The sequence below is a fragment of the Hemibagrus wyckioides genome, linkage group LG06 (assembly GCF_019097595.1).
Source record: "Hemibagrus wyckioides isolate EC202008001 linkage group LG06, SWU_Hwy_1.0, whole genome shotgun sequence".
In the NCBI taxonomy this organism is placed as follows: domain Eukaryota; kingdom Metazoa; phylum Chordata; class Actinopteri; order Siluriformes; family Bagridae; genus Hemibagrus; species Hemibagrus wyckioides.
This window is the reverse complement of record NC_080715.1, coordinates 36,530,550-36,552,526: the sequence shown is the minus strand read 5'-3', so window position 1 is coordinate 36,552,526 and position 21,977 is coordinate 36,530,550. Positions and strand designations below refer to the sequence as shown.

At 41.1% G+C, this 21,977-nt stretch overlaps 1 protein-coding gene across 2 annotated transcripts in view; it reads right to left on the bottom strand.

Moving 5' to 3' along the window:
* Positions 1 to 21,977, bottom strand: part of rngtt (RNA guanylyltransferase and 5'-phosphatase) — a 104,818-nt gene that overhangs the window by 62,919 nt on the left and 19,922 nt on the right. For both annotated transcript variants that reach the window (XM_058392658.1, XM_058392657.1), the window contains 2 exons: positions 6,121 to 6,256; positions 3,588 to 3,659 (listed from right to left, as the gene is read on the bottom strand). In XM_058392658.1, coding sequence (XP_058248641.1) covers positions 3,588 to 3,659; positions 6,121 to 6,256 — 208 coding nt within the window. The remainder of the gene's footprint in view (positions 1 to 3,587; positions 3,660 to 6,120; positions 6,257 to 21,977) is intronic.

Genomic DNA, 21,977 nt, shown 5'->3' with positions numbered 1-21,977 from the left:
AGCTACATTGCCCGTGAGCTTAGCAAGCTGCGTCGGTTGTACAATCACCTCACGTGTCTTTGCTCCTAAGAGTCGTTTTCGCCGGCTAGCCTGCTAGTATTATCCGTAATCTGTGCGGATCATGGGGAATTTCTGCTCGAATGGCAGACGGGTCAAAACAAAAACAAACAAACAAAAAAAAAAAACCCTATTTTGCTGCAGGTTGGAACTGAGAGCCTGATAACAGCATAGAAACAAAATGAAACCCTAGAGAAAGCCGGCTATACTGTGAGAAGGTCATGTTCTTACTGCTTTAACAGAATTATGTGGATAGTTGGATTTTCTGTACTACTGGAAAGCCTTCCTTAGCACTGTTCGCAATAAAATATGAAATAAATCAGTTTTTCAATTGATTAACTCCTCGATGCAAAAAAAGTCCTCGATAGAAAAAAATTCCTATCTGTTCTTATACTTTTACAATTTCACACTCCACCTGTTTCAAGAGCACTGTGTGTCCGGGTAAACATTTACCCGATATTAGACGAGCAATACTGGCTCCCTGAGGAAGCGGCGCTCTGTGATATTTTGATGAATATATAAAAATAAAAATATATAATAAAAAAAATCACTGTTCCTACCTAGGGGGCTACTGTCTGAGTCGCAGCCTGATGCAAAGGCAACAAAAGGCCATAATAAAGGGGAAGTGATCGATATGTGGCAAGCACAGCGACCGATACGAGCGCCACGCCGAGACACTGACATTTGAGGCTCCGTGTGTCTGAGAGACGGATGGACAAAGAGAAAGATAGCGACGGATGAGAAAGACGGGTTGCTCACAGGGTCTAGGAGGCTCTCTGGTGCTGTAACGAGACTCAGAGATCTTCCTGTAAGAAACCGCTGCAAATATTTATGCAGGTAAATGGCTCCTTGCGAAATGATTCGTTACTAACAATACTGCTAATTTAATTCGCATCATTACTCTTTTGGAATAAAAAAAAAAGGTGGAATGAGTAGAATAGTGTGCTTAGGATATTTGCCAGGATCAGGAGCGATAACAAAGGAGCGAGGATAATTATTCCATGAGAGGACAATTTGATGTGTTCCTTGCGATTAAAACGACCTCCGACTGAACCTGAAATTCTTTAATGACACCATTTTGCTTCTAAGCTGTCAAAAAAACACATAGCGATTATGTCTGAGGTCCAGAAATCTTCTAAGCCGAACTTTCTTTCGAGGTTAATAGAGTGTAAAAGTTCCTGTGTCCATGATGAAAGATCAAAAATCTCACAATGGTGTACAGTGCCAACGCTTGTGGATTAAAACACTGCGATGTTTATATAAAGGGGGAAAAAAAGCGGTAGATTTGCAGACTGAACACGGCGTTCGTTCGATGTGCCTGGATACAGGATTCTAAAGGCATACGTGCTAGAGAACAATACAGCAATCAGCAGTCAAGGCTGCGTTTAATACGCCGTCAGCGCGCTGTATTTATTCGCTCGCTTTCCTCGACTGGAGAATGTCAACCGGCTGGCGTGACATGCAATTCATGCTAACCTTGGATGAAAAATGAAAAGGATTCAATAAACATGCCACAGAGAGACGATTTATAGTCCGATGTTCAGCTGCGTCCCCGAGTTTTTAAAAATAAATAAATAAATAAATAAATATTTTGAAAAAGACCTTTTACGCTCAAAAAAAATGGCAAGAAGTTAGGGTGACCACAATGATTAAGCACTAAATGTGTGCAGATTCTTCAAATATTTCAGGAAATGTCTTATTCACTGGTTCTGAAGTGTGAAAACTAAGTAAGGAAGTTGGAGGGAAAAAATTAATGCCTCTATGCGCTCATATGAGGAGGTACAGACAACATGAGGACATATGGTGCTCCAGCAGGACAGGATAGGCTAATAAACCCTAAAAAAAAAAAAAAAAAAAAGGTACCTGGAGGATTTAGCAGAAGATGTGTTCATCTGTGGCCGGGAGCCTAAGCGGCAAAATGGTCTGTGTTCTCTATATGGGAAAGATGACATAGTGTCTCTCTCTCATGTCAGATACAACCGTGACCCATCGAGTTTGTGTATGTGGAAGACGGTGGATGGCGCTTTTCTTCCAGTGTGCACGAGCAGCAGATTGAAAAGATGTGGTTGTTTGGTTTCATGTGTCTCAGAGGAAACTGCACATTATCTCTCGCCCTGGCTGAGGTGTGGGAATTGTAAGGCGACCGAATAAGGGGTTATTGTGTTGGGGTGTAGCACAGCTCATGAGATGTTTATGCCCATGGTCAGTACTTGTCTCAGAAGGTCACTATATCTACAATCACTGCAGTGATCTTAAAATATTTATTGTGTTTTTAAAAACAGTAAGATGTATTCATTATTCAGTCTTAGGAATATGGAAGTCCTCTAGGCTACCCTTGAGATTTCACGGCTCATGAGATGTGCGAAAATGTTTTGTCGAAGAACTTTCTGAGAAAAAGGCCTCAAATGTTAACACACATTTTAGAAAGCCAGGAGCTACACAATACAGACCACTGCTCAATATCTTGCATTTCTTTGGTGTGGCTTATTAATCTATTCACTGGAACCAACCCTGTTCCAGCACGACAATGCTTCTGGTCCACAAAGCGAGCTCTATGAAGACGCAAGGCTGGAGAGGAAGATCTCGAGTGTTTCCTGCACAGAGCCTGGTCTGGTAGTGTAGACAAACCAGGTCGTAATATATCTTAACTGAAGAGATACTGACCTGCTCTTTGTAAACAAAATGAATTCAACAGACTTGGACAAGAGCATGTAAACACTATCATGTAATACACCCCAAATCATTGAATCCAGGTGTTGTTTTTCAGGGGGCTTGGCCCGAAGGAACTCTTTGGAGTTGTCCCGCCCTTTGCAGTTATAACAGCTTCAATTCTTCAGGGAAGGCTTTCCACAAGGATTAGGAGTGTGTTTATGGGAATTTTTGACCATTCCTCTAGAAGCACATTTGTGAGATCAGGCACTGATGTTGGAAGAGAAGGCCTGGCTCACAACCTGCATTCCTAATTCATCCCAAGGTTGTTCTATCGGGTTGAGGTCAGGACCCTGAGCAGGCCAATTCTGGACATCCATCCAGAGTTGGAGAAAATATTGTCTGGATCCATTGGACAGCATTTATTGATAAGAAGTAAAAACAATTAAAAAAAGAAAAAAAAACAACAGAAAATCTTTTAATACTAATGAAGCCATTCGAGTGCATGTTTTTCAATGGCAATCACAGTGAAACTAGCCAATCAACTGGTGTCTGTGCAACTGACCTCAGCTAGCTAGTTGGTAAAAGGTGACAAATGACTAACGGCACCAAATATTATGACTGTATTGTGAAAGAAAATCAAATTGAACAACTGATTCCCATCTCAACCACTGATGCCAATGTAATCCAGATAAACCTAGACTTGTTTAGCTCACACATTAGGCTACTTAATCGTTCGGCGGCAGAAGAACCGAGGGACAGGCGCGTTTTTACAACCAAATCCGCCGGCAAACAGAACAAAGCCTCTAAATCTCAACAAACAGAGGTTTTTGGTATTCCTCCTGGCGAAGGAAGAAGCGTGTCCTTTGAGAGATACTCACGGTTATTTTGATGATGTCGTAGATGAGATAGCGTGGGATTGGCTGGCCGTTCACTTTGTCAACGATCATCTCCTGTTGGAGAGACAGAAAGAGAAACGGAAATGTGAGAAACAATAAAAGTGTGTGTGTGTGTGTGTGGGGGGGGGGGACAGCTTATGATTCTATGCACATCTTAGGGCATTCTCTTTTATTTGAGTATAGAAAAAAGACTCAGAAGATGGAGAGAGAGGTGAGAAAAAGAGCAAGTGTGTGTGTTTGAAAAGGAGAGATCGAGAGACAAAGAGTGAGAGATAAGGTAGGAGACTACTCAAATTGAGGATATCGCTTTTCAAAACGGTTCAACGAACCACAGCTTAACGTGGCATACAGTGTGAAGTGTCAAGTTCTCCGTTGTGATTGTCACAATTATTTCCCTGCCTTCGCAGTAGGACACTTGTTACTATAGACAGGAAGCAAGTTTCTCTGTCTGGAGGGCAAGAACTGAAACACATGAAATACTGTTGGATCAAGTGCACCAAATCAGTTTCTATTGCTTCTGTAACTCAAAGCTGTTTGGAAAAATAACTAAAAAAAAATAATAAAGCAAATATTTCTGCAATGAATAATTTTGCTGTGGTACACAGCTTCGGGGCAGAAAAGCAGTCTGAGAAAAACAGCGAGGGACAGGAACTGATCAAACACAAATAAATAAATAAACAAACAAAAGATGCACAATCCCCTCCAAAAGTATTGGAGCCCCAAAGCCAATTCCCTTGGGGTTTTTTTGTTGCCGGTTTTCCTTCGGTGACCAAAAATATTGGAACACGTGACTGACAGGTGTTTCTTGTTACCCAGATGTGTCCCGTCAGACTGATTGTTTAAACCACAAATAACTCTTACTGTCTACTTCAGGTTCTCCTGGGAAGACTGACTTGGTTGTTGAAAAGGATAAACCAACATGAAGATCAGAGAGCTGTCTAAGGGAGAAAAGCAAGCCAATTTGGAAGCTGAGAAAAGTGGGAAAGTTAACCAAAGGTATTGGAGATGCAGTCCACTCCACGGCAGTAAGAATCCGAAGATCACTGAAAATACATAGAGGAGCTACAAAAGTTCTGGAACCAAGCTGAACCTCCAAAGCCAAAGGTGATGGAAAGACCAAAGCCAAGCTCATCTGTGAAACATGGTGGTGGTAGCATCATGGGCTTGCATGACTGCTTCGGAACAGAGTCGTAAATCTTTTCGTTTATGATTTAGCTCATGATGGCAACAGAAGTTTACAGAACAATTCTGTCTGCCAGTTTACAGAGAAATGCATCCAAATGAACCGGGCGAAACCTTTTCATGCAGCGAAACAATGATCCAAAGCATACTGCCAACTCGGCACAGAGCTTCATCGGAGAGAAATGTGGAAATTCTGAGACTTGCCAAGTCAATCACCAAACCTGGACTGAGTTCAATAGCATTTCAACCTTCAGACTGAAGGAAGAAACCCACCCAAAACAAAGCTGTGATAAAAAAAAATAAAAATAAACCTGGAAAATGCAAGACAAAAGACAGTTTGATCATGTCATTGAATCGCAGGCTTTGATGCAGTTGTTGCAAAGAGCTGAGAGCTTGGTTATAAGATGAGTGAGCCTATGTCAGGAAATTATGCACTGAAAAATGCAAGTCTGGTGACTTCGAACCAGTGGCAGCAGGAAGCCATTACGCACATAGTGTGGGTCAGCAAAAGCAGCAGCTGGGCTCTGGGTCTTCCAGAACATCTTTGGCTCACACAAGCTGTTATTTGGACTGCTTAATACCGGTAAAATGAGCTCCATTAGTGCTAAGGGGAATATTCAAGCATAGCTCATACACTGGAAAGGAAGGATGTCTATATTTAAAAAGACCTCTGATTACATCAAAATGGCCTGCTTTCTCATCTAATGTGGAGCATGTGACCTCACATCTGAGCCATTTAACTGGGATGTCTGAAGCACTCCACAAATTTCATGTGAATCGAAGCCACCCATAATCCAGCCTTGCCAGCGAACTGAGTCAGATTTCTGATTAGATCACAAATTTTTTAATCAAAAACATATGCAGTTAAGAGAGCACAACTGGCTGCGCTGCCTGGGCTGGAGGGACTTAATACTCGTACTCTCTCTCCCACTGTCAATCACAGCAACTCAGTCCAATCACAGATGTATGAGGAAGAGGGCAGACAGTGATTTCTCTGAGTGTGTTGCAATGCCTAGTGATGCGACAAACAAAAGCATGTGTAGGCACTTAACTATACAGATACACAACACATACACATCCATTCAACTAAAAAGTTTTATGAAAGGATTCGAAAGCTTTTCAGTCCTGTCAAGATTATGGAAATTAACACAAACTGAAAGATATTCTGAGAAGCTTGCAATTTTTCAGATATTCCAAAGAGTCCTGTGTGTAATTTCGCCAATTCAGGCAGCTTTTGAAGTACTTCAATAGGCAAAAGCATTTATGACCACTATGATCACGAAAAAAAAAAAACCTCCTAAAAGGACTGAATCTCACAGGGCTGCACACTCACCCCATCCAGCAGTGTGTTGGAGAGGTGAGTCCTCATGTCCTTCCTGTACGGGAACTCCAGGTTGGAGACGTGGAAGACGGAGTTGTCCCTGTCGATCATATACACCTCGTTTCTTCCATCGATCAGCATCATATACCTGCAGGGCATTGAAGAGATGCTAAGTAAACTACACACCTGAATTTATGGCTGTCTGGATTTGAAAAGGTTTTATATGAAAATATTACAGTTTCATGGCGTCACCGTGTTTATAAAACAAGCTGGAGGTGATAATGCTCTGCGTACAAAAGTCTCCATCACTATCGGTGTGCATTGCAGTGTTCAGCGCTGCAAAACCTATAGGTTTTAATTGATCAAATTTCTCAAAATCCCTAGAGCTCACAGACTTTTAAATGAAAGAAAGAGGAAAGAGGAACGTGTCGATACACTGCTTCCCTTTTTCTCTCTGTGAGCTAGACTTCATAAACCCATAAACATTTAAATAAAGACAAACAGCCTGAGCGAGAGTACAATGTGGGTTCGGTTGTGATGGCAACAGGCCAGAGCTGGGCCAATAAACCTGACACACGACTCCTGACTTTTATCTGTGCTTTGTTGAAATATAACGTCATTATTTTACAAATCGCTGAAGACTAAAGAGATATAAAACTACAGTAAACTTACTGAAAGGAAAAACAACACTCTTGGGACCGTGAGCACAGGCAGAGCTGTGTCCAATCATGAGACACAGGGTACAGTGTGATATTACAGTATGAACCAGTCAATGATGGATTTTAATCCAAATATATATCTGTTCTAGTCCTGTGGTTCAGAAAAGACAAAGAGCCAAGGGCTCCACAATTTTAAAGTCCTAAGCAGAAAAAGTTAAATTCAAGGAACTTGAGGTGTGGTTTGTAATATTGTGGGGATAAAAAACAAGGCAAAATATACATATATAAAGAGTCAGGGTGATGTGTGGAGGAATAATAATAATAATAAAATTTAAAAAAACTAAAGGAAGCATTCATTTCAGAGGGAACAAGATATTTCACACTTTCTCACAATTTCTCTCTGTTCATACTTTAAAATGAATCCTGGTTATTCATGACGTTGGACGCTATACATTCCTAAACCTTGGGTTAACCTTCTTCTTCTGTGCATATTTGCAACCATGATTGGATAAATAACGGCTTCCTTCATGCTTTCACGTCAGTGAGAAACACTGGCTTGACACTCAGTAATCTTTAAGAATTGGGACTAAAATTGGGGGGAATTCTTCTGTTCTTCTGATTTTGAAGTTTGTCATGTAATTGACCACGCGTTCACTGATGTCCAGCTTCTCAGACATTTCCTTAAAATACTCCGAACGTGATCCGGTTTGTCCCGAACATATGCTGCAACCACTGTTTACACAACACGTGGGTTTCTGTGACTGTACAAAGCACGTGATACGAGGTATGTGCGGTTTGATTACAGGATTGTCTGTTGCTAAGCATCTAACAGTATCGCTACATGGTTACAGACTGTATACCTTTTACACAGCAACGGAGGCTTAAAGGCGTCGCTAACAATAATTCAGGGTAGTGCTTCATAACCCCGGGGTAAAAAGCAGTGCTTCTAAACTCACGATCCTGTGTTAAATGCAGGGTTTTGAACGATGATAAACCAGGATTAAGCAAAGTGTGACAAGCCCTTGAAAGAACGTCTTACATTAAACAGGTTGTGTGTTCGTGTGGTCTGGTTATGAAAAGGAGATCGATGATTGACCACTCAGAATTGACCAATCAATCGTCTTAAATAGAATCAACATTTCATGTAAGTGGACTGTATTTTGGAACGAATTAAGGTATCACAAGATATAACTCACAATTTGTCCCGATATACCGATGTTTCACTTTAGATTTTGTCTGTAGCACGGCTCCTTCAGGACCATGGACAATTCCCAGAGCAACCCAGAGTCAGATTGTTACCATTACGTACATTTACATTTGCTAATTAATTACACAGGCACGGTTCTGGCATCTGTTTCGTGTGATTAATGGAAATTTAATCCTATTACACCAGTAATTACCTGGATCATAATAAAGACTGAAGTTCAGCTCGGTACATCTCTATCGTATAAGCACCCGAGCTCTTGCGTCTAGTGACGGACAAAAGCGGGAAAATATAAGCGATCGCCTTAATCAGAGCAATCCACTGCTCATGAGTGAGTCAGCGCTGTTTTCTTTTCCCGTCGCCTCTGAGACCTCCCGAAATGCTGCACTCAATTTTAATAACAGAAGCACGCAAAACTTCAATTTAAAGTATGTCTCCATCTCTCAAACTCACTCCCTCTCTCGCGCTCTCTCTCTCACACACACACACAGACAGCTTAACAATTCCAGGTGATGCATTCTGTTGCTTGTGGTATGGATGCTGGTGCCACAACGAGAAACAATTTCAGCTGATGGAGGTTTAGGTTTGAACTCACAACTTATAAGAGGTGTGTGTTACTATGCTCCATTAACACCAAGATGTGCGCTATAATGACGTCAAATGCAAGGGTGTTTTTTTTTTCTTCTTTCGGCCGAATCTCCATCTCTGTAGACCGTAAGTGATTTTTTATTATCTTGAAAGCTAATGAAAAAAAAAAAAAATCAGTGGTAAGACAACGGCTCTTTTACGTCAACCTGAAGAAAACATATGGCTCAAAGTATCAGGACTTTCCTCTTAGGTCTTGTTAAGGCTCTACTGACGTCACGTTTTAAGATCTGGACCTGTCGTGCTCGTGCTTTGGAGACTCTTGAACGGACAGATGGAGAGACAATCCAGAAAGATGGTGCCTCTGGTGCTGAAGATGAAGAAAAAATGACATGTGGCTGAATTATTTGCTACTAGACAAGACACGAGTTATTACACCATCTCAGATGTATACCATGAGTTGAGATTGGGGTTGGATTATTGGCCGGTTTGGTTTACTTTACAGCGAGAGAGAGAGAGAGAGAGAGAGAGAGAGAGAGAGAGAGAGATGCCTGTCGTTGACGTTTAAAGCCAACTTCCAATTCTGAAAAACGCCAAGACAACCACCAGAAGCTCTATTCCATCTTCCAGCTCACTCACCGAAAGATAAATAGTATAATTAACACATCCTGGACCACTCACAGTAATTAAGGCAGCAATTAGACTCATTACTGCACTTTGTCAAACCATTACAATCAGAAGGCGGACCAGGCCAAAAGGTCACACGTAAACACTGCCAGCTTTATAACAAACTCTTATCAACCTGATGTGGGGGTAAAAAGAGCTGCTTCAAAACTGAGAGATGCAAATGAACGCGAGGCTCTTGTTTCTCCGCCTGTCTGCTAGACTCTACATAAAAATAATTGGACATTTCTCACGCTGAGATTTGAAATGAAAATAGCTTTAAGGTTAATTGAATTATTTTTAACGTCATTAGCCAGGCCAGTGGACAAGCTGAACCTCCCTTGTGCTCCATGTTTTGGTTGCCTGGAAACCTAATTGGCTAGGTTAAAAAACGAAAGCTAATGCCATTAAGTGTGGCAAGCTAGTCAGCTAGCTAAGTCGAAGCTTTCTTTGCATCTTCGCATGCAGCGTCTTTATTTCGGCTCAGCGGCTGTAACGGCACTGCGTCTTGTGCTAGAAGGGGAGGGCTTCGCTGGACTTTAATTTTCTCGGTTTCTTACACAAACGCAGCAACCGAAATCAGCATAAAAGAGATGAACAGCAAATGAACAGGAGTCCGTAGTGTTAATCAAATTCTTGCCTTAATGCAAGAAAAGAAATTTCCTCCTGTTTGGTTGTCCATGTTTTTGTCATGTTCCACTCCACAGTGAAGGTTATCATATGAAGTTCATATGAAAGTAAACACTGTAGCTTTAAGAATTTTTCAGAAGCATTTCTCGATTTCTGGCGCAATATATTAGAAACGTTCCAAAGAACAACATAGAAATGAAGAGATGCCCCAAGTTCATAAGCAGCTAAAAAAGTCATCTTCAACCACTACAATTCTGTGTAAGATTATCCAACAGAGGGAAAAACACAAGTCTCACACTTAAAGCCAACGTAGTCCTGACTCATTTTATATCAGGCTCACGGCCATGAAATAATTTGTTTGTTTATACTGATTAAAAATGTCTCGCGAGTCGATTTCCATTAAGCCGGTGAACTGGTAAAAAGGCTAAAGAATGGACGTTGCATCGTGTGAGTTTCCACATGCCTGCACATTCACGACTCTCAATAAATCATCTGTGCACGGTTACTGAACCGAGGAGAAAGTCACGATATTTAGTGCATCAGATGCTGGGATTCATTCCAAGTAGCCATTTTGTTAAGCATTTTGAATGAAATTAAATTCAAATGAACATAACGCAGCTACGTTGAGCTGCGTTTAAGTCATCCGTATGATCAGTAAAGAAGAAATGAGTTGTTTATCTATCTGCTTCTACAATCAGAATGTCATTTTTGAGAATTAAAGCTTTACATTTAATGACCCAGGATGTTACTCAGTCAGCAAAGTCACCATCGATCTAAAACAGTCTGCTGCTTTTGTGCCAAGAAAAACATTTATGCAGCTTCATTATCCTGCACAAAGGCAGCACAGAGGAACAGACAGACGTTCCTTTTCTGGTTATTTGGGGTGTCGGCTTCCCAGACGTGTTTTTGCAGCATCGATAGAGCCGCTGCAAAGGTTTTTTGGTTCATCTTGTTTTCATCTCTGATTAGTTGAAATTAAAATCATTCGAATTTCCTGGCGGTTGACTGAATCTGAAAAGTCTTGATCGATGAGTATTCATCAGAAACGCCGGTGAGAAGATGAACGTCACATTTAGTCGGAGCCTTAGATTCTATATTTAAAGCTTTACTGGCAGAACCGTGAAGGGAAAACACTGCTCGTTCTGATACATACAAGAATGTGGTGATATTACCAACAGCAAAGACCACAGTGGAGGACTGAGGACAGAATCATATCCAGGTCGATAACACTTTTCAGAATCAAACAGGAGTATAAAATGGGAAAATACTGCAGCATGACCTCAGAGGGTTCACCGCAAAACACGGACCTCAAAGCAGAAAGACCAGGTTATCAAACAGGAGTACACACAATCATCCATAACATTATGAAGTGAATAACACTCCTCATCATGGCACCTGTTAGTGGGTGGGATATATTAGGCAGCAAGTGAACATTTTGTCCTCAAAGTTGATGTGTTAGAAGCAGGAAAAATGGACAAGCGTAAGGATTTGAGCGAGTTTGATGCAGGGCCAAATTGTGATGGATAGACCACTGGATCAGAACATCTCCAAAACTGCAGCTCTTGTGGGGTGTTCCTGGTCTGCAGTGGTCAGTATCTATCAAAAGTGCTCCAAGGAAGGAACAGTGGTGAACCGGTGACAGGGTCATGGGCGGCCAAGGCTCATTGATGATGGGAGCAAAGGCTGGTCCGTGTGATCCGATCCAACAGACGAGCTACTGTTGCTCAAACTGCTGAAGAAGTTAATGCTGGTTCTGATAGAAAGGTGTCAGAATACACAGTGCATGACGGGTCAGGGCTGTTTTAGCAGCAAAACAATATTGACAATATTAGGTAAGTGGTAATGATGTTATGCCTGATCTGTGTATAAAATGAGAAAATACTGCAGCATGACCTAAAAGGGTTCACTGCAAAACATGAACCTTAGAGAAGAAATACCAGGTTATGCTTTGATTAAAACATCATAAAAGAGATCACTAGGGATGATTTTGTCTAACATCTAGGACTTTTTACACTATGTTTTTTTGATTCCTACGTTCTGTAAAGCTGCTTTGAGACGATGTTCATTGTTAAAAGTGCTATACAAATAAAATCAAATTGAATTGGGCAGTTGTATAATAAAGAAAATCCAGCTGGCTGGAAATGTTGGGCTGACCAATTTGAAGAGAATTTTTCTGATTGAAGTTGGATCAGTCATCTTTACGGACGTAATGCCAAGCAGGGCGGATTCCGAAGCGGAAAGATCCACGGGGAACCATCAATCCTCAAGTTTTATTACACAAAGCTTCACCCTGGAGGAGGACACCGATACAAAACAAACGACTGAGATGATCGTGTAGACGTGTGCCAGCTGCGCAGTGATGTGCGGACCAACCCACAGCGAGTTATTTCAAAAGAACTGCTTACATCAGGTCTATACTAGTGATACTAAAGCTCTGTTTAAGATGCAAGCTTTTGTCGAGAGATTTTTTTGTTCTCTGTTGCTTGTAACACATCATTTGTAGACCACCATTTGTTCAGGGGAATTATGAGACTCGCAAGAGCTTCGAGTGACTGACCATATGCATCCCTCGCATGATTATATAATCCAGAATAATCCGTGTCTACTCCCAGGTCTGCTTTTCGTAAGAGTCTGGCTTTACTTCTGCTCCTCTGGCGATATGGGAGAAAGAAAAATGCAGGGGTAGGGTGTTGGTCTAGTCTCCGTAAAACAGTACAATCCATCCTGCAGTTCGGAAATACCATGATATACCATACAGATGTTTGATATCTGGACAGCATTGGTTCTAGATTGGTGCAACAGGATGCTGTTTCAATCGAGACATCATATCCTGACAATTGCTCCGTCAAGCAGCAGGTCAGCTGAGGTATGTGGAAGAAGGTGGATAGATGTGTCAAGTTAGAGCACGAGCAGTTCTTTAGAAAGACATGGTACATGGATTCAGAGGAAGCATGCAAGACCTCACACTAACTAGTGGGTGAGAATTGGAAAATGACCACTAAAGGACAGCGGTATCGCAAGGTACGCGTCCTCCTACGCTTAGGAAGTTCCATCATTTTTCTCAGCATGATGAATATACCAGATTCTGTGCTAGAATCACGGATCTGCTTGCAATCTAGGGATTCCTGAATGATATGGCATCCCAGGAGCTTAGTTTTTTTTAAAAAAATACAATATCATTCCATAATAATTGAAATATTACACAAGTATTAACACTGGCAAGGAAAAAAAAAAAGTTTTCGACATTCTCTCAGCATCTGGCATGAAACCACTCTCAATTTTTTTTTCCTTCTAATCACACACATGGGTTTCTTTCACAGCGTCCCTCTGTGATCTGGTGGAGGAGGGGAAAAAAAAAAGCTGCAGCAGCTGCTCTAAAAGAGGGCTTTTAGAGGGAGTGGAGCTTAGGCCTGTAATCTCATTGCTGCTATTACAGCGAGCACACTGCACTCCACACTTCCACAAAGTTACCCAGAGATCGATAAGAGGCGCCGATGTCTAATCCCATAGTACAGACGACCAAAACGCAAGCAAGCGAGACCAGACAGATGTGCGGGGTCAATGAACGCAGTTCTACTTGTTTGACCTGCGCGTTTGTTTTATTAGCCGAGCGCTAACAGCTGATGTCTTCACCTCATGACCGTGATCTGCACAGTCACTGGGTGAAGGAAGTCAAGAGGTGGAGTCTTTCAGGAAATAATGCTTGACGCAGCAGATTATTATGCGGCACTAAGAGGAGTGTCGAGCGATCCTCACCCTCTCACAAATGATTTGTTAACAAAAGAATACAACAGTAATCTCAAGGTACGTCCCAATCTTCCACCCTACTGTGTAGTATGGATAGTGTGAGTAGTGTGTTTACGCTGTACATTCCAACAAGTACCTGGATGATGCAACTGAAAAATATTGGAATGCTGGACACTTCATGCACTCAACCCTTTGCTTATGTAACTAGAGAGGGGCGGGGCTACCTTTCTGAGATGGCCGACAGCACTCTTTTGGACCAGACATCTTACAAAGGTCTTTTAAATTAGCCCATGTTGTGTGATTTGTTTTTGAACATTCTCTTTATAGAAGAAGAAGCCTAGAAGACATCTTCATTATTGCCACACATACATTACAGCACTCTTTTCTTCACATATCTCAGGTTTGGAGGTTTCTATGATGCAGCGCCCTAGAGCAGGGGTCAAGGACCCACCAGTGGCTTAAAATCCTGACGTTATGATCAACAACCTAGAGGCTTGACCACTTAAGCTACAACTGCGCTCAATAACCAAATCTAGTGGCATTGTTTTACATGCGTTTGACATCATGTCATCGATTGCTACACGGCTTATATAAGCGGTTAGCAAAAAGCGTTAGTGTTCCGTTGGAGACAATGCTATCTTTCTAAAATTCATACACTTTGAGTCATTTGAGACGCAGCTTCATTCTCAATAGAGAGCGGTAACAATGCTTTGAGTGATCCTCATCTTATTCTTATTTAAAAAGAAAGTTTTATGAATCATTTACATACTGCATGGCAAGATGACTTCACAACAAAAGCTGAATTTCTGATGCTTGAGTAGTATCCTACGGAGGTTTTAAAGCAGCATAAACTATAGTTATAATGATATAAAATTAGAGGAAAATGTATCGATGGAGCAAACAGAAGCTGAAGGCCAGGATGATGTCCTGCTGCTTCTCTCTCATGTCCGTGACTTCGTGTTGCTCAATTCGACAGAATTTAACCATGATTACAGATCAACCTCAGTCTCGTCCGTCTGTTACGCGTTTTGTGCAACAAAATAAAAAACCCCAAAAAAAACCCAAAATGTCTGCCTGGGGCTAGAGATCTAAGATCACTGTATTACTACATGACATTGTTTCTACATCAGTTGGTGTGCTAACTGCGTGCCCACAGGGAAACAGTCGGCATTTTGAACGTGATGAGTTCTACTGCTCGGGAAAGGAGCCCGAGCGTTCAGTGTCCCTGCTGGAGGCATAAATAAGCGTACGTGCTCATGTGGCAATAGCGCTATTCAGCAAAGCCGCAATATTGAGTTAAATAGGGGGTGAAACTCGGGACCATTGGGATAATAGTTCTATGAGAAATTATACAGTTGAGAATTTTGCATCTGAAGATAAGAAGAGAGAGACGGGAAAATTTGCCGTGACTGGAATGTCTGTAAATTTATTGGATAGTGCTGTACTTTCTCTATTCCTCAGGGAGCTCAGTGGTTGTGTGCTGCTACAGTAGCAATGGTGTATTAGGTTATAACCATCTAAACATAAGGAATAACAAACAGACATATACAGTCTCAAGGACTTTATCCTAAAAGGTTAAAGCGCTGCTGCATCAGTCTCTAGAGACTAATCCCCAGTGCACTGCAAATCAGCAGGCGGTTAAATAACGCTGGAAGTGATGCAAAAAAAAAAAAAACGTGCTGATGAAAGTAGTTGATTAAAAATATTTTCATTATACATACTAAATTCCAGGTGGAGTGTTTAAATCCCTGAAGAGGAATTGCAGCAGGCTTAAAGACGCTGTCTGATGTGCCAATAGCTTGGAGTCAGGCAGCTGTTGCTTCCCAAACTCCCCGCAGCAAGGTCTATCTACTACTGAGAGTGCAATCAGATCTGAGCGATGCAGCACGAGTGGGACAGAGGAGAACCGAATACTCGCCTGATCATCGTCCTTTCTACAAAGTGCAGGGGAGAGCTCCAATCAAGTGAGACTGGGTAGTGTACCAGTAAGCACGGTTAGCCTCTCAGCGACCTCATTTCCTGCCATCACCTCCTGTCGGTTACAGATTTGTCATTTAGCTAATAGGATATGACGGAAGCTGTCGGCGAGTCAACCCTCACGGTTAAACACATGGTGAGAATATAAAACGATGCTAACCAAACTTTCTAATTTTGTAGTGGATGAAAATAAATTCTCCTTTAATACATCCCGGGAGTTCACAATGATGTGCAATGCTGCAGGACCGTCCAGAGCTCTGTATCGTGATGCTCCCACCACCATGCTTCAATACAGGATCGTAGACGCAAATTCTTCTTTCTCCAAACATGATGAAATGAATTAATGGAGATCATTACTGTGTACACCGATCAGGCATAACATTATGAGCAGTGAGAGGTAAAGTGAAAAATGGACAAGTGTAAGGGTTTGAGCGAGTTTGATGAAGGGCCAAATTGTGATGGCTAGACGACTGGATCAGAGCATCTCCAAAACTGCAGCTCTTGTGGGGTGTTCCCGATCTGCATTGGTCAGAATCTATCAAAAGTGGTCCAAGGAAGGAACAGTGGTGAACCGGCGACAGGGTCGTGGGTGGCGAAGGCTTATTGATGCACGTGTGGAGCAAAGGCTGGCCCGTGTGATCCGATCCAACAGACAAGCTACTGTTGCTCAAATTGCTGAAGAAGTTAATGCTGGTTCTGATAGAAAGGTGTCAGAATACACAGTGCATTACTGATCAGGGCTGTTTTGGCAGTAATGGGGGACCAACACAATATTAGACAGGTGGTCATAATGTTATGCCCGATTGGTGTGGTTCACTGCTTATTGTTCCTTTGCTACTGCTGTGTTGTGGTTCTATGTACTTCTGTTGATAATTCTGTTCACGGTCTATAATATCGAACCGATTGTGCAGCTGAGGGACGTTTAAGGACGTGCTACATCTCTGTAGCTTCTTCCATTCTCAAAGAATCGAATCGCTACTAGTAGTCATGTGAAATCTTCCCAACCGATGGCAATGTGTTTAACAAAATTATATTTTTCCTACAGCATTCGTAACTCGTGTTCATGATGAAACATTTTCACAAGTACAAAAAAAAAAAAAAGGCAAAAGAGGTTGTGTGTACATTTCCTCTCTTACTATACTGCTTTTTTCATTCTTGATTGGTTCTTATACTGTGCATCTCTCTGAGTGGCATTTTGAGTGGCAGGAAACAAACCAGAGGGGAAAAAAAGAAAACCCCTCTAGGGAAAATGCTTCCTCCGGAGACGTTCACATATTTATAAGTAAAAGCACAGTCGCAATTCAAATTCATTCACATGAAAACTAAAACCGACATGGTGCATGAACTATAAATAGCCTTTAATGGTTAAATTATTGCCCAGGTACTTAAAGGCCACGCGGCCTCAAAAGACTTACACTCGTCCAGGCAAAGCTAGCAGTGTATAATTTAACAGCGTTACAGATGACTTAAGAGGTTAGATTTTATTAATCAGTATGATGCATCTGCTCATTAATAGCAAGCAGGGGTGATTAGGAACAGAGCTAATCTCTTCAACAGGAAGCATACGAGTCTCTGCTAGCTGAAATGTGTGACCTGGGGAGGGAAAGCAGGCCCGAAGGCCGCTGGGTCTAATGAAGCTCTGAGTCTCTGATCTGCACCGTGATCTTCCCTCATTTGTGAGTAGAGCAACTGGGGGAGGAAAAAAAGACCGCTAAACATTGGCGTTCGATATAAAATTGAAGAAGCAATCCATGGGAAAAAAGGCATATCTATTCAACGTTTTTGAGACTACAGACACTCAAAAAAACATTACGTCCTCGCTAACAGTTATTCACCACCGCGTCTCGCGCACGCTCTGAATGAAGCCACGCCACGGGTCCATTTCCATAATGCGCGGCATAATGTTCTCAAATAGGCCAATTATTTCTCACAATAAGAAAGCCACTTTCCAAAATGGAATGGAGGCCATCTCTCTCTCGGTGCATTTTCCATCATGTAAGAGAGGCGACATTGTTCTCAGTCCGTGGGGAGGAGGCTACAGCTCATTACAGGCTAATCCCACCGCTCGCGACCTCACATTTCGACAGCACGCGTTACTGCGGCTTCGTCCGCGCTCGGGATATTCCCTGGGAACATGTTTTTCTGCAAACACACGAAAGCTTCGTTGCCCCGATGGCCAAAAACACATTAGCCGTCTTTACACCCCATTCACCGACTCTAAATAGAAAACCTCAAAAAGGGCACGCTGCTTTACCCGCACTGCTTTTATTCTGGTAATACACAGCTGTTTAAAGCTTTCCTCAAAGCACCGGGCTTTAATGCACACTGACGCCTAACCTTTCTGCTCTGCGTTACATCTTCATCTCGATTAAAAGCAACGTAAACAATATCTATTTTTTTTAAAAAGCCTTGATACATCTGGGAATCGTTATAATGCCATGTAGATGTGGACTGAATCGTGCTAATCGACGGTTTTTCGTTGTCAAATAACATGAATATTGTTACCATAGCAACATGTATGATAATTCTGTATTAAATCAGGACAAGCCCATTCCTTATGTGGGCTTGAAAACTTAGGGGTGCGTTTATTTATAGTTATATAGTTAAAACTTATGGATGTTGTACATGGAGAACCTACAACACCTTAGAAACTAATCGGAATATCATAGCAACCACCCAACAACCAAGTGGAGTAGGATGCCAACATTTTACGGCTTTAATCTTATATGACGTTTTTAACCTTTAATCATTTTTTTTTTACCATGAAATTCGGCAAGAATTTATCCAAAGTGGACATTTTCCCCACAGAGAAGACACAGGGGTGCGTTACTTACAGTCGTTCAGACAAACCCATGGGAGCTACAGACCTACAGAAAGGTGATTATTATGGGGTGCACGCAGAATCTAGCAACCCCCTAGCAACCACTTGGAATATCATATCAACCCCCTAGCAACCAAGTGGAAAAGCATGGCAAGATTTTAACGCTTTGAACACGTTTTCCAACTTTTGACTCTTTAAAATTATTCTTTTTTTTCTTTTTTTTTAAGCCACTGGCTTCAAACAGCAGAAAAACACAAAACTTTCTATTTTTCTGAAAGGCAGCAGGTGTGATCAGGAATCCAGACACTGTCTGATTTCTATTGTCTCACTGATGCACAAAGGCGTTTCCCAGCAAACAGGAGAGCTTCCAAAGCCAATCACGGCTGATTGTTTGGCTCGGATCGAGCGGGGCATCTCCGTCATGCTGGGTTGAGGGGGCAAAGGTGACCAGGAGTCAACCAACGTGGGGGACATTGGCTATTGTGATTCAAAAAGACTGGAGCAGCATGTTGTGTTTAGTCCTGTGGCTTTGAAATCGCTGGTCGTTCAGGGTTGGATGCACTGAAAATGTAATGTTAAGCAATACTGAACTGTATTTTGATGCTTTCAGAAAAAAGCAACAGCTAGAAGGAAAATAAATCACATAGTAGAAGTTTCTATATGGAGAGACATTTCTAATAGAAGCATCTACAGCATCTCGCATTGTCTCCTATTTGAAAATGTGAGGAAAGCATGATGTCTTCCCTAATGCCGGAAACATCGAAAATCATTTTAAATCTTTTTAGATTTAAACTCATGATAAGATGCGGAAAGAAATCTTGGAGATCTTTTAAATTCCTTTCTTCTCACATCTCTGTCGTGTCATCATAGCCCAATCGATTGTACTCTACTGCCCATGGTTATTTTTTACCTGTCAAATCAGTGGCAGACACCTTGACATGAGCGTTATCAACTATGACAGATTTCTTTTCCATCTTTTTTGCTATTAATATTATTCTGAAATAATTATACAGGAGGGATGTTTCTGTTTCAGTATGGTCAGATACGCAGATATCAGACAGGTGTCTAGTGGAGGTGAAGCAGCAGCTGCAGCCACGTGAGAGCTTCGTGGAGTCAAAGAGGCCTCGGATCTTTGCGGGGAAGGAGTGGGAGGATGTGAGCTCGGCGTTCTCCGGTGCTAATGAGCAACGCCTCACCGGGAACATATTAAGCACCATTTCAGATCGATCGCAGCGGGGCCGGCGTTATGCTCCCTTTTACCTACGGCTTTGTTCTCCTGCTTCTGCCATTAGAGTAGTGATGCCAGAGGACAGCTTTCCTTGCTGATTTAGAAGAGAATGAGTGTGTGTGTAAAAAGAAAGACAGGGTGGGTTCTGTCTATTTATATAAAAGTTGCACAGTTCAGACAATAACTCAAGGTTACATTTAAAAAGAAAGAAAGAAGAAAGTAATATGATACAACCCAGTATATTTTTCATTTTTTTTTAAATAGACTTTTCCTTTATATTAAATAAATAAATATTTTAGAAATCAGAAAGCTTAAATCGTACTAAAATATTTGTTATTTCTAACTGATTAATTATTGTTATTTTTTTAATTGTTTATTAATTTAATTAATTATTATTGTACTAATTATTGTTATTATTTCTTAACATATATAATGCCAATATATAATACTTAAATAATACTTTAAAAATAATATACTACTACATCTATAATATAATATAATATAATATAATATATAATGTAATAATATACTTAACATTGAGTGTTTAATCCTGCCCACTTTAAACTTGAGCGTTTAATCCTGCCCACTTTAAACGTTGTGATCTACGTTGCTCCTCTATGCATCCAGTTCGAAATGCGTGTTCATTTTTGCTCACGACCGAAGAGACGAACACAGCGTCGTGATTTGTAAATCAGACGCGATCCGTTTTAAAAAAACGGCATTCCGCTGGAACAGGATTTGAGATTTTCTCTCTGCCGGCTGACAGACAGCAGTCTGTGCACGTGTTTCGCTCTCGCCAGTGAACGAGTGCACCTATCTGTAAAATTCTCCAAGAGCTGCACCTCATGAAATATTCAGGCGTGTATTAAGGATGGAGCCGAGGGCCAGAATACTAACGCGGACACGCTGCTGCTGAGACGAGGCCTCCTGCGAATGCAATTTCTCGTTCTTACTTAAAAAGAAAATAAATACATTTAATTAAATTAAAAATCAATGTTAAAATATTTAACATAAAATAAATAACATTTCAAAATATATTTTTACATTTAAAGAAATTTAAATATTTAAATAAAACAAATACATTAAAAAAAAGAATCAAGGAAATATAAGGAGTTTATTTGAATTCATTTTTAGATGTAAAACATTTATTAAATTTATTAAATTTTGGATGTAAAAATATTTAAAATAAATAACATTTAATATATTTTTATTTAAATAAATGCAAATATTTAAATAAAATTAATAAAGGAAATATATGGAATAAATTGTATATATATATATATATATATATATATATATATATATATATATATATATATATATATATATCACCAACACTGTGTGATTGTTTTCAATGTTATATGTGAAACAGTGCTGCATGCAGAGTCACGAGAGAAAAGAGAGAGACTGCAAAAATTATAGCCAAGTGGGAGGAGGGACGTCATATGAACTCTCTCCTGTCAATCACAGGGAGATTAGCCAATCACTGGCGTCCTGTATGAGGAAGAGGGCTGAAAGCTTTATAAAGACGTTTCCATTGTATTATGCAGGCTGAATGTGTACTGTAAAGCTGCACTATAGAGGTGTAGAATTACCTTTCTCGCTCTTTCCATTAGTCACTTTCTGTCCTTCCATCACTTGATTTCTCCCTCCCTCTTTCGCTCACTGTCTTTCCTTCCATTGCTTACTGTCTCTTCTTCTTCCATCACTTGCTTTCTCTCTCTCCATACATCACTCGCTTTCACCACTTTTCCCTCCCTCCATCTCCCACTTTCTTGCTTTCAATCACTCATTTTCTTTCATTCCATCACTTGCTTCTCTCTCCTTCCACTGCTAACTTTCTCTCTTCTTCTATTACTTGCTTTCTCTCTCTCTCTCCTTCCATCATTTGCTTTGACCTCCACCATTCGCTTTCTCTTTCTCTGTACATTACTCCTTCCCTCCATCGCTCACGTTCTCTTCATCCATCCATCACTCATTTTCTCATTCATTCCACTGCTTCTCTCTCATTCTCTCTCCCTCCATCACTCGCTTTCTCTCCCTTAGTGGCTTTTTCTCTCCTATCCCTGGCTTTCTCTTCCCCTCCAGCATTTGCTTTCTCTCTCCTCCCATCACTCTCTCTGCACCACACATATTTGTCTCTCTGTGTCTTTTCTCTCTATCAGTCTCTATGCATCTGTCTGTCTCTTTCCATCTGTGTGTCAGTCTCTGCATGTGTCTGTCTATAAATCTTTTTGCATCTTGCTAAATCTCTTTTCATCACTTTATCTCTCTCTCTCTCAGCCGCTCTTCTCCTCTTTGCTCTGACAACCAGTGGCAGGCTTCAGGTCTCTGATTGTACACATCGACTCTCTC